At 42.6% G+C, this 16,040-nt stretch overlaps 1 protein-coding gene across 4 annotated transcripts in view; it reads right to left on the reverse strand.

The window, feature by feature from the left end:
- Nucleotides 1–16,040, reverse strand: part of LOC309371514 (very-long-chain enoyl-CoA reductase-like) — a 32,478-nt gene that overhangs the window by 7,713 nt on the left and 8,725 nt on the right. For 2 of the 4 annotated variants that reach the window (XR_014169124.1, XM_081914289.1), the window contains exons 4-12: nt 15,647–15,691; nt 13,236–13,339; nt 11,169–11,284; nt 10,942–11,047; nt 4,919–4,991; nt 4,769–4,812; nt 3,999–4,062; nt 3,207–3,295; nt 1,483–1,530 (exon numbers count right to left, since the gene is read on the reverse strand). Coding sequence is in view for 3 of the 4 variants with exons in the window: in XM_081914289.1 (XP_081770415.1) it covers nt 1,483–1,530; nt 3,207–3,295; nt 3,999–4,062; nt 4,769–4,812; nt 4,919–4,991; nt 10,942–11,047; nt 11,169–11,284; nt 13,236–13,339; nt 15,647–15,691 (689 nt within the window). In the remaining variant the exon portion in view is untranslated. Of the gene's footprint in view, nt 1–256; nt 1,361–1,482; nt 1,531–3,206; nt 3,296–3,998; nt 4,063–4,768; nt 4,813–4,918; nt 4,992–10,941; nt 11,048–11,168; nt 11,285–13,235; nt 13,340–15,646; nt 15,692–16,040 lie in introns of those variants that run through there. The other 2 variants (XM_081914288.1, XM_081914290.1) reach the window with 2 other exon arrangements.

The following is a 16,040-nucleotide window of genomic DNA, read 5'->3' on the forward strand; positions in this document are numbered from 1 at the left end:
CCCAGACTTTTACAGAAAGCGTATTCTTTCGGCAACAGTGGAAAATACATTTGCCAAACAGTTAGCTCTGAACACCCTTCATGGCTAAAGGATGAGGATTGGGGGAGAAGATAAAACCAATACTGAATCCCACAAATTTTAAAAATACATGAAGATATTAGCGGAGTAGGAATGCTGAAAATAATGCCAATGTATTTCACATCTGACAACCAATGTGCCCCTTTGGTACATGGGTAGATGAATCTGGTGGCTCATTTACCAGAAGTAATTTACTATGGTGGACGATGAAGCCACAGGATTGGGTAATTCTCTCACCACGCTACCAAGGAGCTAAGAATTGTGGGAGGTAGGTGAAACATCTCTGCATCTTCCATAAGTAGTGCTGCGCAGATTGTACCTTCATGCCGAAAGTACTTTCGAGATTCCATGTCCGACAGGAATCAATTCTTCCAACTTTCTGCCCTAATCCAAAGCACCCTAGGGGAAAGGCCTGGCATTCTTTAGGCGTTCATCAGGCACTAAAGCTGTACACATTCATTGAACGCAAGAAATTAGAACAGTGGACTCCTTGGTTTGTGTCCTTCCACGCTTCATCTCTGTGGAGGAGGGTTTCAAGTTCCACCCTTGCCAGATGGATACGGGCTTGCATTTCCCCAGCTTATGAATCCCCCAAGCTGCCCCAGCCAACACATCTATTTGCTCATTCAACCAGGTCAGCATCCACTTCAGCGGCCTTCACTGCTAATGCTCCGCTGATTGATATTTGTAAGGCAGCTACTTGGTCTTCCTCACCAGGCATTACAAGCTGGACCAATTATCGTCAGCTGATGCAGCATTTGGTCGCACAGTTCTTCACTCGGTACTTTGATCAGCTCATCTGCAGTTGGGTCCCGCCCACTTGGGGATAGCTGTGGTACGTCCCAATCCAGTGACTTTATTGTCCACCGTAGTAAATAGTAACTGGTCTTACCTGAAGGGTAGATGTACTACCCATGTACTATCTGAAACCAAAGGGGTTCATTGGTTGCCAGATGTGAAATCCCCCCCCCCAGCTCTCCAACCCCACTATGTAGATTTTGAGCCCATGGAATTCCACACTAGATAGTAATTTCTGCATGCTCCTGGGAAACCTTGCCTAAATTATCTTATTTTCTTTGCCTGTGGTTGTGTCTATGCAGCCTCATCCACTTTGTTTCTGATAATTTAATTTAAAAAACCCAACAACCTTGTTCTTACAGTAAGAAAGGAATGATAGACATTCTAAGACTAGGATAATCCTTAAACTCTCGTATATAGGTGCAGTGTTTATCTTTTGCCCAGACTGACATCTGAATGAAACAAAGAAAGGTGAAGAGTCCCACTGCAAGAGAGAGAAAGAGAAAGAGAAAGAGAAAGAGAAAAGAGAGAGAGAGAGAGGTCAACGTTTATGAAATATTGTAGCTGGAATATTAGCCCAAAATTTTCAAACCAAGAATCTTATTCACCTGGAACGCATTGAGTCATGATAGTAAAACCAATCCATGTCCCCAGCTGTAATGGTGAAGAAAATGCAAAACTATTTCACACAATAAAAACTGCTAAAACAACCCAGTCCCCTTTTTAAAAAATACATACAAAGCGCATCTCTTTTTAATATCAGCTTGTAAAAACCTTAGTAATAAAACAACTGAAATAAAATCATGCACACAACCAGATAAGTAACTGGAGCCCCCTTGTGGTGGTGTTTTTGCAACCTCGACAGACCAACACACATACACACTTCAATTTTGGAAAAAAATAAAATTATGAGTCTAGAATTCTAGAACACTGCATTTAGTTTCTGTTGAGACAGAATGGAGGCAGTGAATGTAAGTGTCAGTCTCACACGCCTGTAAACCTGGTCAGTCAAAATTTATGCAACCAGTTTGTCAGTCACTCACCTCCAAGACCTATGGCTTATACAGCTGTACCCCTATCCTAACCAAGTCTTTGTGCTCATATTTTTCTTCCTAAGAATGTTCCCAGTTTGGGGCATTTTCCAGGAAGTCACTATTTTGCGGGTGGGATTCAATCGCACACAGGTAAATTCAGGTTGTACATTTTAAGTGGATTTGACACTCATGTACAAAAAAGAGGTTTTTTTTAAAAAAGTTTGGGAATTCGGTATGAGAGCTTTTAAAACAGGTACATGTACACAAACGTCCTCCCGACATCCTTTAAAAATCTCTCTGAATTTTAGGTGGTTGCTTCTGAAGGGAGTTCTCCATGGAAAACTCATATATGTGCACACATGCTGTTGCTATCTGCATAGTAACTGCATCTGTTTTCGTGGTACATAATGCATTTCCCCACTCTTGCTCGCTCCATAAAGTCTATATTCCTACAAAAGTGACACTCTGCTGCAACATCCCTTTGCAGCAAATGACGCTGGAAGTCTCAAGTAAGACAATGAAGCCAAACAATAAATTCCTATGCTCCAAACGCAAAAGTCAATATGACGTAGAAACAGAGCTCAGAATATTTTGATGTCCAACACAAAATCCAAAGAACACACGCACAAACACATACACAAAAATGCAAGCAGCTAAATAACAGGTAATTTTTCTATCCTTTGCTAGTACTGCAAAGGTGGGCTGTGTCACACGGCCTAATTCAGGCACAGGCAAACTCGGCCCTCCAGCTGTTTTGAGACTACAACTCCCATCATCCCTAGTTAACAGGACCAGTGGTATGGGATGATGCGAGTTGTAGTCCCGAAACATCTGGAGGGCCAAGTTTGCCTATGCCTGGCCTAATTCATAGTAGAGCCAGCTCTGCCATAACGTGAAAATGTAATAGGACCTGGATAGTTGCACAATCCTCCAAACAACCTCTTGCAATACTCCTGTTTATACACTCCAATTCATTATCTGACTAATTCAGCTCTTTCACTTGGCAATTTTTTAAAAACAATCTTTATCTTACCCTTTTTTCATCAGTTTCACTGAGAGGTGCAGCTTAAACGCTGTCTCAAAGTAAAGAATGTGTTTGAGATGCAACTCAGCTGTGCTTTTGTACCCAAGGTGGGGTAATAAAATACATTCATTTTACTGAGTTTCTCATCCCAGAAGTTGCCCCCATGGAATCCTGAACATTTCTTTACACTCCCCTATGAAAGCAAAATCTTACACCAATCTTTAAACATAAGCTAAACATTAGCGGTCCGTTCAGTTGTCAAACATACATACCTCATAAGTATAGTTAGGGCAGGACACAAAATAAAACAGCCATGTGAAAGGATTCTTCGTCGGATAAGGGATCTTACTGGTCTTGGATCCTATTGATTTAAAAGGTCCACAGAAATGTAAAACTAGTGGTACTTTCTGTATACAGACATATTTTCCCTATAGTATATGGTTTGACAGCATGGCTGTAGTTGGCAAATATAGGGGTTCTAGTAAAACCCAAAGTAGCTCCCGCAAGTCTGAAGTCTTCTCTTCTCTGGATTACAGAATGATCAGCTGTGGGATGGGATGAAAAGGACCATTCTATCATGAGCTAAGCTAGGAATCATTTTTCGCTCTCCGTAAGACTAGACAGTTTAGAGTAGAAGTTCTTTTTCCTCCTCCCTTGCCTTGCATATTTGGAAATCTTTTTTTTTAAATGGCAATGTCATTAGCCAATAACCTATGCTGACTAACTACCTTCAGGCAGTTCCTGCAGTGGACTGTCTGCCCAGAATAATTGTAGCTGTAATCCAATATACTAATATGAACTAATTCTCTGATGCAAAGCCTTTTATAACCAAAACAGCACCGACTAGTAGGTATCAGCAGGCTTGGAGGAACCTCAAGGATTGCAGAAGTATTCATGATCTTTACCAAAATAAATAAATGCTGAGGGGGAGGTCAGTTTACACCTTTGAAAGCCCACCCTAACTCAAGCCAATTAATGATGATGATGATGATGATGATGATAATAATAATAATAATAATAATAATAATAATAATAATAATAATAGAAGAAACTAAGCACTCAACTTTTACCATCTCTTCTCAAATTACTAAGTGCAACATGGATAGAAAAGTTTCCAGCTTCACATGTCTGCAATGAGACAGAAATAAAGACAATTAAAACAAAGACTGCTTTAAATAAAGAGCCCTCTGAACAAATACAATTATGAGGATTAGTAGAACAACGATGTTCTCATTAGCCCACTCTACACTAAGCACCATAGCTGGGGAGGGAAGGGATAAAGCTCCCCTCCCCGCTCATTGTGTCCCTTATAAAAAGCCCCCTTAAAGTGGCATCAGTGGTTTAATTCATTGGAAGATTTCAGCACCATTTCAACCAGTTTACTTAATTTTGCATTTATAACCTATTATTATACGAAAAGGGGGGGGGGGAAATACAACATTTCTTTTAAAAATCATTTTTCAAACCAAAAGAAATGGTGCACATGGTATTATTTAAATTACTAAATTAAAATTATTATTATTAAATTATTTAAATTTGTCAATCCAAAAAGAAGCAAGTCACCCATATCTCTATAAATCTGTTTTCCTATAATCCTTTGCACCTTGCTTGCACATAGTAAATGAGTTTATATGTAATTGCCGCATCCCAGATTCTATAAAACCCTTCAGACAAAGGGGGGGGGAGCTTCCTCTCTACTGAAACTGGCATTTTAAGCTGCAGTCAGGAATATATTCGCCATTCGTACCTCTGCATTTGCCCATTCCATATACTATCTAAAGTACAACAAAGGAAATTTCTTACAATGTAGTATTTATATTTGCAACTTACTCACCAGGAACATGATCAAAGCGAGATTGACTTGCTTTTGCCCATAAGCTGCAAGACAAAAACAAGGGAAGGCTCAATTTAGCTCTCGGTCAGCACCGTTAATGAAATGCTAAAACCATATAAAAAGTAAAATGTTTGTTATGCTGCTACTTACAGGGTGGTGTGTAAAGAGGATGGTTGATATAATAAGCAAGCCAGGCAGCAAATCCCCAGTAATAGAAACAATTCTGTAAAAACAAAAACAAAAAAAAGGAAAAGGGGGGGAAGCCATTTATATTTGTGTTAATGTTTTACATTATGCGGGGCTATTGCTACGATTTAATCCATGTACGTTTGTGATGCATATCCATACCAATTCCCGGGTTTCATTTCTTTGTGGCACCTTTATGTGGCTCAGAAGCAAATCCTAGGTAGGGGCTATGCAAGAAATATCTCTGTTCTCAATGGTTCTTATTAAGTTCTATGGAACAAGCCCACAAAGCATTCCTAAAGTGACTGTGTGGTTTGCGCCATCCAGAAAAGGAGGAGGGGAGCACTTTCAATTCTCTCCTGTTGACGCTAATAGGTAAGGAACTGGTCTACCAGTTCCAGCACTGGCCTTTTTTTTTTTTACCCTTTCTGGGAAACAGCAGCTTTGGAAAATCCAAGGCCTTTCCCTGACCTGTCCTTGGAAGAAATCAGTTTCTGGCTCTACCATTTAACTTTCCACCATTGGTCCAGGTGGATCTCCCACAGAGAGGGAGGTCATCATAATCCTACAGCCCCTCAGTCCAGGGAACACAAAATTGCTCCCTAAATTAGCAAGACAGTTGAGAGGAGAGACAAAGCTTTCTCTCTGCTCTTACCCTGAGGGAGAGACACCCACAAAAATGTATGCCTAAGAACAGAGCCTACCGAAACGCCTCATGTTTCTCCTGCCTTTATTGAAACAAGCCCACTTCCTGTAAGCTATTTCACTACTAAACAGAAGACCAATTCCAATTATTATTGCCCAGTGCTATTTTTCAAGAAAAATTGTTCTCTTAGAATGGCAATGGCGCCCCCTTGAGAGGTGCCAGAACTCAGTTCTGGTGAGTTCTGACTGAAAAAAAGATCTGGACCTGCCTATTATTTGACAACATTCAGCCAAAAAACCCAACGTTTATAAATTTCAGGAGAAATTTTAATGAAATAGCTCTTAAAATGAGAAAATTTTCCTCACAGTTATTTGTTAAGCCCGGATTTGATGTTCATTTGCTTGTAGCACAGAGGAAAGTTCATAACTGTTAAACGCTTCTGACCCCAGAGTTAAGTTCTCTACTAGTGTTTATAATGCATTTAACGAGAGAACACAAGCCCCAATTTGTTATGTCGTTTACTCTAGAACCTTCTCTGTGCAGAAGGCACCCATGGGCTTGGGAATTGTGGAAATCGCATTAAATGTGAATGAGCCAGTGTTCTTAAAAGTCTTCAACCGAACGGACAGTTGGTCAAACGTTAATTTAACTTAGGCCAAGGTAGACTTCTTGTGATAATGTTCAACTACACATAGCAGAAAGAAACTTGGTGCCCAAATACACCAAATACACTTTTTTCTTTTCTTTTCCAATGCTAACATAGCCTAATGCACCGAGGCAGCAGCTAATAAAAATGAATGGTGCCCAATACTGGTGTGAAACTTGGCAATGCAGGGCCTTGATCCCAGGCCAACTTCTTAAATGCAGCCACAGCCAAAAGCCTCTTATTCCTATTCAACAAAGCTCCACAGAGTATCATTGCTATCACTTATGTTTTCATTTACCCAGCCCCATCGCTTTAATAATTGTGATGTCCCCTTTTATATTTTTTTTCAATAGTTAATACAGCTGCAGCAGGTGATTTTTTTATTAATGCATTTTTGTATCATTGGGAGAAGAATGCTCATTCACTTCAGAGACCTCCAAATGTTGCTGAAATGCAACTTGCATCTGCCACATGGCCAATGTTCAGTGATGGTGGGAGTTCTCCAACAATGGCACCTGCAATGCATGGGGTTGGATTAGATGACCCTCAAGTTCCCTTCCAGCTCTATGATTTTAACATCTGAAAGGCCAGGTCAAGAAGTCCTAACTAAAACCCTATCTGCACTTCATAGGCAAATCAGCATCAAACCACTTTAAACAGCCAAAGAATCCTGGGAACTGTAATTTGTTAAGGGTGCTGTGACTGGTTAACAACACCCCCTCACAGAACTACAGTTGTACCTTGGAACCCGAACGCCTTGGTACTCAGACGATTTGGCTCCCGAACGCCGCAAACCTGGAATTCCTGGAAGTGAGTGTTCCAGTTTGCAAATGTTCTTTGGAACCCAAACATCCAACGAGGCCTCTGCAGCTTCCAATTGGCTGCAGGAGCTTCCTGCAGCCAATCAGAAGCAATGCTTTGGTTTCTGAACATTTTGGAAGTCAAACAGACTTCCAGAATGGATTCCATTCGACTTCCAAGGTACAGCTGTGTAATTACCAGAGTAGTTTAACAATCAATCCCTTTTCCTAGGGACCTCTACCAGTTTAAAAATATTATGTGTGTCTTCATTTTGCATTGCGTAACTGTACAGCAGACAGTTCCACACTGTGGAATCTCTCAGGTGAGTATGCTAGAAGAAGATACAGAGAGATTTTTTTGACTAGGTCCTGACAATAACCAAAGCAGCTACTGTATAGGCAAGCCATCAGTGGCTATGATTGTTCTCACCCAATCTTGATGTTCTTCCAAGACAGAATAAAAATGCTTTTTAAGGATAAGTATCTGCACTGGACCAAATCGAATGGTAAATGCTGTAATTAATGTGAACTACATAATAACATAAGCCAGTCTGAATAACAGACTGTAGAATAAGTGATCTCCACTTCACCTGAAATTGATAGCAGTAATAAAATAACTGGCCAGCTGCCACTAGCCAACTTATTCTTCAGATGCATTGTCATTCAGCATAGGGCTTACTAGAAGAACTTAAAGCACCATCAAAAGGACCTCTACAAACATCCCAGAGAGCTGTACTCTTAAGAGTTGTATCCTATCCAAGGAGGTCTACAGCCTTAAGTGGAAACTAAGAAAAAGTGCATGGAAAGATCACAGAAATCTTGGGTACCATATAGGTGAACATGTTCATGTGCAACATGAATAATCCTCGCTACTTTTTGTCTTTAAAATATTAAGTGGGGTTACAGGCAGGATGCAGCAGATCTAAGAAGAAAGAAACCGAAAATATTCATTTCATCACTGCCGTAGCAAGCACATTTGGATCCATTTCATTAGTTAAAAATCACTAACTTTTCTCTTCCTATAGCCATATTAACAGGAACTGCTAACGGTTCTATGCAATTCCACCAGCCATTCTACACAATATATATCATAGCATTTCCTAAATAGAATTTTCACATGCCCAGGCCAAATAAAGTATTTTATTCAAGCTGTTTTATACAAGCTGTCAGAAAATTTAACTAATTATAAGCACGGGTAGATTTGCTGGAACAAGGCACTATGCGTTGCTGATTCTATGGCCGAGTTCAGATCTTAACACCAGTCTACAACAAAAGCGCCTTGGGAATTGGGCTGCCACCAGAGACACATCAACGTCCATGAGATATGCACTCTGAGAATACCAGCATCTCCAAACATGGCCTTCCTACTTGACCCACACATCAAACAACGTAGTGACAAGACAAAAAACTCCCAAGTATAGGCACTGTTTGTCAACCGACAGAGCTCCCATGTGAGTGGTTTCAGATTGTGAGCCCAGAAGTGGTCCCCCATTTCCTAAAATCACCAAGGTCCTGTGGGTGCTACAAGCTGGCTCTCTGGAAGTTATTTCTGAAACAGAAACTGAGCACTGCAGAAAAGAGTAGTCAAACTGAATTCATGCGAAGGATACAGGCCTAGAAACACCAACAAGGCAGGCATTCACACAAAGCAAGTTTTTTCCAATTGCCACCTGACAGAACAGCTTAACCAACTGTATTTCAAATGCGCAGTCTAACCATTCTTATTTGCTATCTAGGTGGAATTATTTAATAATACTCTGCTTCCAGCGTATGTTTAAGATACCTAAGGCGGATTTTCTGTGAAGCGTTCTGCACCTACCATTCAAAGATTTCAGCCAAGTCTTTAAGACTCATAAAGACACAAGGAATTTTGATATAGTGTCACTTCACACTGTAGGTGAAATATAATAGATATTCTCCACTTAACAATAATTTAAAAAGCACCACACTAGATGAGGAAAGGTAGTACATAATGGTAGTACACACACTTTCTCCCAGGTGTGTTTTATTTCCACCTTGAAGGAGTTTTTAGCATGGGAGAGGATTCAAATAATTCAATCCCCCATAAGCACTCTGAATGGTTCAGTTCCCCAAGGGCTACACCACATTTTATTTTATTTTATTTTTAATGTGAGGACTGGCCCTAGCATGCTATATAGATCAGAGCTTAAACCCACAGTGTGTTCACAGAGAAAAGCAGAAAATGCAGAACATGTCTATGGGCTAGAAAACACCAGGCGTTTCCTTCACAGGGTGGTACCTCAGAGCACATCAGTGGAAGCCACAGATCATGTCATGATGATATCACAATTCCCACTAACGTTATCAGGACTGAAGGGACCAATTGGGGAATGGGAACTGTAAGATGGTAATAGCTTCTATCCCTGTTGCTTCTCACTTGTCAGTCTGGCCAAGGACCACATGGGTCATGTCTCAGGGGGAAAGCATGTGAGAGATAAGCAACATAAAAAGAAAATAAAACAACTTTCCAAACTGTACAGCGTTCACCAACAATTATTGCTGCAGTTCAAATTTCTCATTCTGAAAAACAGTCCTGTCTCCTCTTTCAGGTGGAGAAGACTAACAAGGAAGCAACTGGGAAGACAAGACTGAAGGAAAACAGCAGCCCTAGAGAGTGGGGTGTAGGGAGCCTGAACACGGGCAAGGGAAAGGCGCAAGGGCTCAGGCCATGTGGCAACACTGCAGAGATGTAGGGACAGAGAGGAGTGAAAGCCGGAAGGAATGTGGCAGAGTGGCTAGGAGAGGCTGCTTTATGTGTGGCAATCGCTATGGGTTATTGAAGGTGACCTAGAAGTAAATGGGGCTGAACTAGGAGACGCAACAGGACAGCGCAGTAGTCCCACGCCAATTTTTCAAATAGGTTTAACTGTGCAATGACATCAGCATGCAGTGTGTTTTTCTGCTCTCATCAATGGCTGCAGAGACGCCAACTTGCAAGGGAGATGGAGGACCTTGATGGCGCGCATGCGCACGTCAGAACGGAGGAGCCGGAAGGCATAGCTGAACATGGCGGTAGCACAGCTTCAGTGGCCTGTGGCTCCTCCTCTCTAACTCCTCTCCTTCTGCCACTGGCTTGGGGCTGATTCCCCTGTCTTTCCCTTACACAACAGGAAGAGGAGCCACTAGCCATTGGCACCACACTGGGCTCCACGATTGGCCTCCTCTTCCCCTCATGGCAGGTGGAGGAGTCAACTACTGAAGCCACGCTCAGCTCCATGCTTGCCCTCATATTTTTAACATTGGGGGTCCCAGTTCCCCCAAAAAAACATTATTGGCCCCCACAAAGAGCTGGGCCCCTAGGAATCCAACAGGGGGGCTGTCATTTTCAACAACAGGCCTACATCAAGTGTCAAGCCCAGTTCCAGCTTGTTTGCTGCAATAAGCCCACTAGCTCCCTAGATGGAGCCGAAAGTAAGCTCAGGAGCATAGGAAACTACCTTATATGGCACTAGGCCATTGGTCCATCTAACTCAGAACTGTAAACAAGGACTGACAGAGGCTTCCCCTGATTTCCCAGCCCTAGCTGGAGAAGCTGGGGATTGAACCCGGGACCTTTGCTATGCAAAACACTGAGCTGAGGAAACTCGCACTGTCAAGGAGGGCCTTTGCGCTTGGCTAGAAGGGATTAAGTGGCTATAGAGCAACAGTCGGAGAAAAAACTATGGAAGAAATAAAAATGGTAATGTGGAAAAAACAAGCTTCAGTAGTGAGGTGTTAATGTTAACAGGTTACATTGATGTTAACATTGTGAGTGGCAGGAGGCAGCACCATACCCCGAAAGCCGTGCCAGGGATTCGGTTACTGCTGTGCTGAAGGTGGCGGCCAGATCTGAATTTTACAGAAGGGCTGTGAGTAGATTGTGTGGCAAATTTACCTTAACAATATTCCTCAGTGGCATAGTCCCATGGGAGAACCGATGAACAAATATTGTTTCAATCAACCTTTTGATGTAGTGGAAAGAATGGCAGATACATGCCAGGCTAGAAACAGCAAGATAAAAGCGTTTCAGAAAGCTAGAGAGACAAATACGGCAAGACATTTCGGAATAAAGTTGCGGCAAACCCAAGAATTAAATCCTCCGGCCTTAGAAGTGCGACTTACTTAACTACGGGGTGCCGGCTCGAGGGAAACCTGTCATCCAGGCCATAGATAAAAGGCATACGGAAATAAAACGCAAAATAGATGAACAATGGGCCCGTATATTCTATCAAGAATACCTGCAAAAAAGAGAGAGGTTGTTAGGTGGTTACCATGGCAATTCTCAGCAGCACTGGATGCCAGGGAAAGGGAAACTGAGGTCCCCAATATGGCACCTGTGGGGACCCTCAGACATGGCACCTGTCAAGGCCCCTTGCCCTATTATTTAGGTGTGTATTGGTGGGCAGGTTGCTTGTTTTGAGGAAGGTTGTTGTCTTGCTTTCTTGTCTGTTGTTTTTCACAGTTGGGCATATAGCTGGTTTTGTCTGCTTTGGGGGGAGGCAGGCATTTTGTCTGTTTTTTTTGGGGGGGGAACAGGCATTTTTGTCTAGGTTTATTGGGGGCAGAAGGGTCCTGAGCATCAAAATATTTTCAAGTGGGCCCCTGGGGCAAACAATTACAAAATGGGGGGGGGGCTGCTTCAGTCAAGATGTTAGCCATGGTTTAGTTCCTTACAACAACGCTATATGCTGTTATTCCAATCAGTACGGATGTCCAAGAAGAATTTGCTATTTCATACACACACAGTTTGTTCCAGCATTTCATCCCTATCCCTGCAAAACCACATTGAAGTGGGCATATAGCATGGATTGGATGAATGCCCCCAAAAGTCAGGCAGCTTTACAAGGTCCTGCATGATTTTTTGTGGGGTGGGGACTGAGAACACAATTTGGCATGTGAGTAATCTAAGCTGCTGCTTAAGGAATTCTGCAGCCTTCGTGTCTCTGAAGACGTGAATTGCAAGTTCTGGTGAGAACTCAGAAACCAGAGCAGAATATCTAGTCATCAAGCCTTTGGTGCCTTATCCTTCCTCTAAAAAGTGCAAGTAGAATAAGACAACTAACGATGCAGAAATGCTCAAACTGCACAATTCACAGAGATTGTATAACTTGGGTTATCCTGGCGGGATGAAAGGCAGAAGACACCTAGTCCTAAATTTGGCTCCGCATGAGCCACTTACTTCCTCTTAATGCCACGGATTCCAACACATTGCTAGTTCCTTCGCTTCCCCTCCTTCCCCTCTCCCCATGTCCCCTTTCACAGCATGTGCTTATGTTGGAACCCAGCCAAGGACGCCTCCATCTGTGCAGGAATGTCCAAATGAGAAGAAGCTTGGAGGATGAGAAACAGTTATGCCCAGCAGTAGAGAACTTGTGTGTGAATTATACTATTTATATATTTATAATATTCACATTTCAAACTACTGCTTTCAGCTTTGCAAGTTACTAGCAACATAACAGGGCATATTAAAGAGGAAGCAGGAAGGTATTGGGGCAGGGGCGGGGGGGGAGCTTTGAATAGCAAATTCCTTTTCTCCTGTTCCCACAGATTCCAGCTTTGCCTTTGTTCCCATGCTAGCTTTTCCAGTCAGGCCAATGCGTGTCACATAACAGGTGTGAAAGACAGAAGTCAACTGGGGAAATATCTATGTCCTTATGTCTTGGAAACATTTCACCTGTTGAATTTCTGCAGGTACTGGGGCTCAGAATAAAAGGAAGAAGTGACCAGGGTCACTATTCTGTCGCTGACGGTCCTGTTCAATAGGACTGGGACAGGCAGCTGGCCTGCCTCTGGGTCTCTTGCCCTAATTTAGGAAAATCTGATCCCTGTGTTGTTATTTCTTGCAACACCCCCTAATTGCCATTGCCTTCCACAAGCTGTGTTTTGTCGTGTTGCCAAGCAACCGGTGCTGCTTTGCGATGTGTTTGCCTGCCAAGTATTTGTGGCAATTCTATTCCCCCCCCCCCGCCGCCCTTGGATTCTTCACCCCACCATCTTATAAATCAGACACACACCAAAAGGAGGGGAGAGCAAACGAGAGAGAAAGACAAAGATGGCAGGGCTGGGGAGAGACTCCTACCAATTGTGCTAGTTGGCAAACCAAAGCACAATTGGGGACTTGACCACCAGCACAAGGAGAAAGTGATGCAAGGATTAATTAAGGCAAACATTTGAGGCTTTGAAGCTCACCATTGTCCATCCTATTTGGGGTCCTAGATCTTTAAAATAGAGTGTAGCGGTTGTGCCAACAGGGAGCAGCTGAAGGGCTTCTTCATCCCTCAGTGATTTTCCTTCTGAGAAGAACAGAGGAAAAATTTAAGGTGCTTGACAGCCAAAGAGGAACGCTGAAGCATATGACTCCTAATCAAAAAGCCTGCATTTCCCGTTGACCTAGTAACACTTTTGCATTTATGGCAATCAGCCTTGGCTGAAAAGCAGCTTATTGCTCCAATTAAATTCCATGTTCACTCGGAGCGGGGGGGTGTGTGTGTGAGCGAGTGTGAGAACTATATACAGCCTTACTGACTAGGGTTAGGCGATATCCGGTTTTCAAACATTGCGGTTTATCCCCAGCTAAACATTGTGATATATCCGAAATAAGAATGGAGCTATGTAGAGGCATTGGCTCCAGGGTTTGTCCCATTTTGTGATTTTTGCATAGCACACAGACACACACATCATGATTTGCGATATATTGCTAGGTCAAAAATTATGGAACGAGTATCATGATTTGGACTTCAAACCGGTTTGGGAAGATACAAAGATATACTGATCAGCCCTACCACTGACCTGTCTAGTGTACAACTGACTACTCCCCACATGTAGCAGCTTCCCACTGGCTCGGGCAAGGGTACTGCTCAGTCCCAATACCCAAAAAAAACCTTAAACACAAGATGTCAAGAGTTGACTAATGATCCTGAGAAAGGCAAAGCAATAGAACTATGGCCTCTCCCATAAGCACATTGTTTGGAGTAGCTTGAATAGCTGAAGAGATAAAAAGTGTAGCAGTAAGTGTTGAATGACTGCTCTTTTATATATGGACGCATGGTTTTGTCCTGCCCAAGACCAGCTGCAGATGGTAGTAAAGTTGGGTGTCGCCCAAGACCAGAAAAAGACCCGCTGGCCTGACAGCATCGCCATTCTCATTTTGCACAGAGGACCGAACAAGGACATAAGACAGCAAGAGACATTCTCAGCTTGCATGGCCTGCCTCTTCCAGGTTAAGTCCTTGGTCCATCCATTGAGCTCTGTTTTACCCAAGCATACATGTGGCATGGAGGCAGCCATTGGTCTATCTACAACTGCAGAATTACAGACTTCTCTTGATTGTTGTTGTTGTTGTTTAGTCGTATCCATGACCCCGTGGACAAGAGTACGCCAGGCACTTCTGTCTTCCACTGCCTCCCGCAGTTTGGTCAAACTCATGCTGGTAGCTTCGAGAACACTGTCCAATCATCTTGTCCTCTGTCGTCCCCTTCTCCTTGTGCCCTCCATCTTTCCCAACATCAGGGTCTTTTCCAGGGAGTCTTCTCTTCTCATGAGGTGGCCAAAGTATTGGAGCTTCAGCTTCACGATCTGTCCTTCCAGTGAGCACTCAGGGCTGATTTTCTTAAGAATGGATAGGAGGCATTACACTTCTGTAAAACAAGAGAATCCTTAATAAAATAATAATAATAATTTGGGGGAAAAAAGAATGGATAGGTTTGATCTTCTTGCAGTCCATAGGACTCCAGCACCATAATTCAAAAGTATCAATTCTTCGGCGATCAACCTTCTTTATGGTCCAGCTCTCACTTCCATACATCACCAGTACAGCTTTCGCCACTCTTTTGTTGACTATGAGGGCCATTCCATTTCTTTTACGGGATTCTTGCCTACAGTAGTAGATATGATGGTCATCCAAACTGAATTTGCCCATTCCCGTCCATTTTAGTTCACTGATGACCAGGATGTCAATATTTATTCTTGCCATCTCATTTTTGACCACATCCAACTTACCAAGGTTCAAGATTCCAGGTTCCTATGCAATATTTTTCTTTGCAACATTGGACTTTCCTTTCACTTCCAGGCATATCTGCAACTGAGCGTCCTTTCGGCTTTGGCCCAGCCGCTTCATCAGCTCTGAATCTACTTGTACTTGTCCTCCACTCTTCCTCAGTAGCATGTTGGACGCCTTCAGACCTGAGGGGCTCATCTTCCAGCGTCATAACTTTTATATGCCTGTTGTCTTTGTCCATGGAGTTTTCTTGGCAGGGATACTGGAGTGGCTTGCCGGTTCCTGCTCCAGGTGGATCACGTTCGGTCAAAACTCTCCACTATGACCTGTCCATCTTGGGTAGCCCTGCACGGCATAGCTCATAGCTTCTCTGAGTTATTCAAGCCTCTTCGCCACGGCAAGGCAGTGATCCATGAAGGGGTCTCTTGATTGACAGATCCTTTAATGTTATTGGAGTTTCATAGTTTCTCTGGCTACCAATTAACACTAATACACCTTTTGGATGTTACAGCAATATTGTAATGGGGTTTTACATTTCACTATAAACTGCTCCAAGATAAGAAAAAGTGGTATTTAAATGAAACAATACCTATATAATACTTACTGGGATCAAGCCTTATAGACTGCCTTGAGGGATACCACTGGGGATCTGTAGGGACAAAAAAAAATCACACAAACATAATAATAATAATAATAATAATAATAATAATAATAATAATAATAATGTCCACTCAGTTTCCTAGCACTGGGGCAGGGATGTCTGTGCCACAAACAGAGAACTTTTGAATTTACAAATATGAGCAAATTACCAAATTGGTGGAAGGGCAACCAAGGAAGGGGGGATATAACTACTTTTTTGTACAGGTTTACTAGAATTGTTTCAAAGTACATAGAAGAAGATACATGGCTTGTATGACATCAGTGGCACTCGGGCTCCATGCAGTGACATATAATTCAAACATTTCTGGAAAGCTTCCCTCACTTTTTAAACAGATTCC

This window comes from Podarcis melisellensis, assembly GCF_964234715.1.
Source record: "Podarcis melisellensis genome assembly, chromosome: 6".
Classification (NCBI taxonomy): Eukaryota; Metazoa; Chordata; class Lepidosauria; order Squamata; family Lacertidae; genus Podarcis; species Podarcis melisellensis.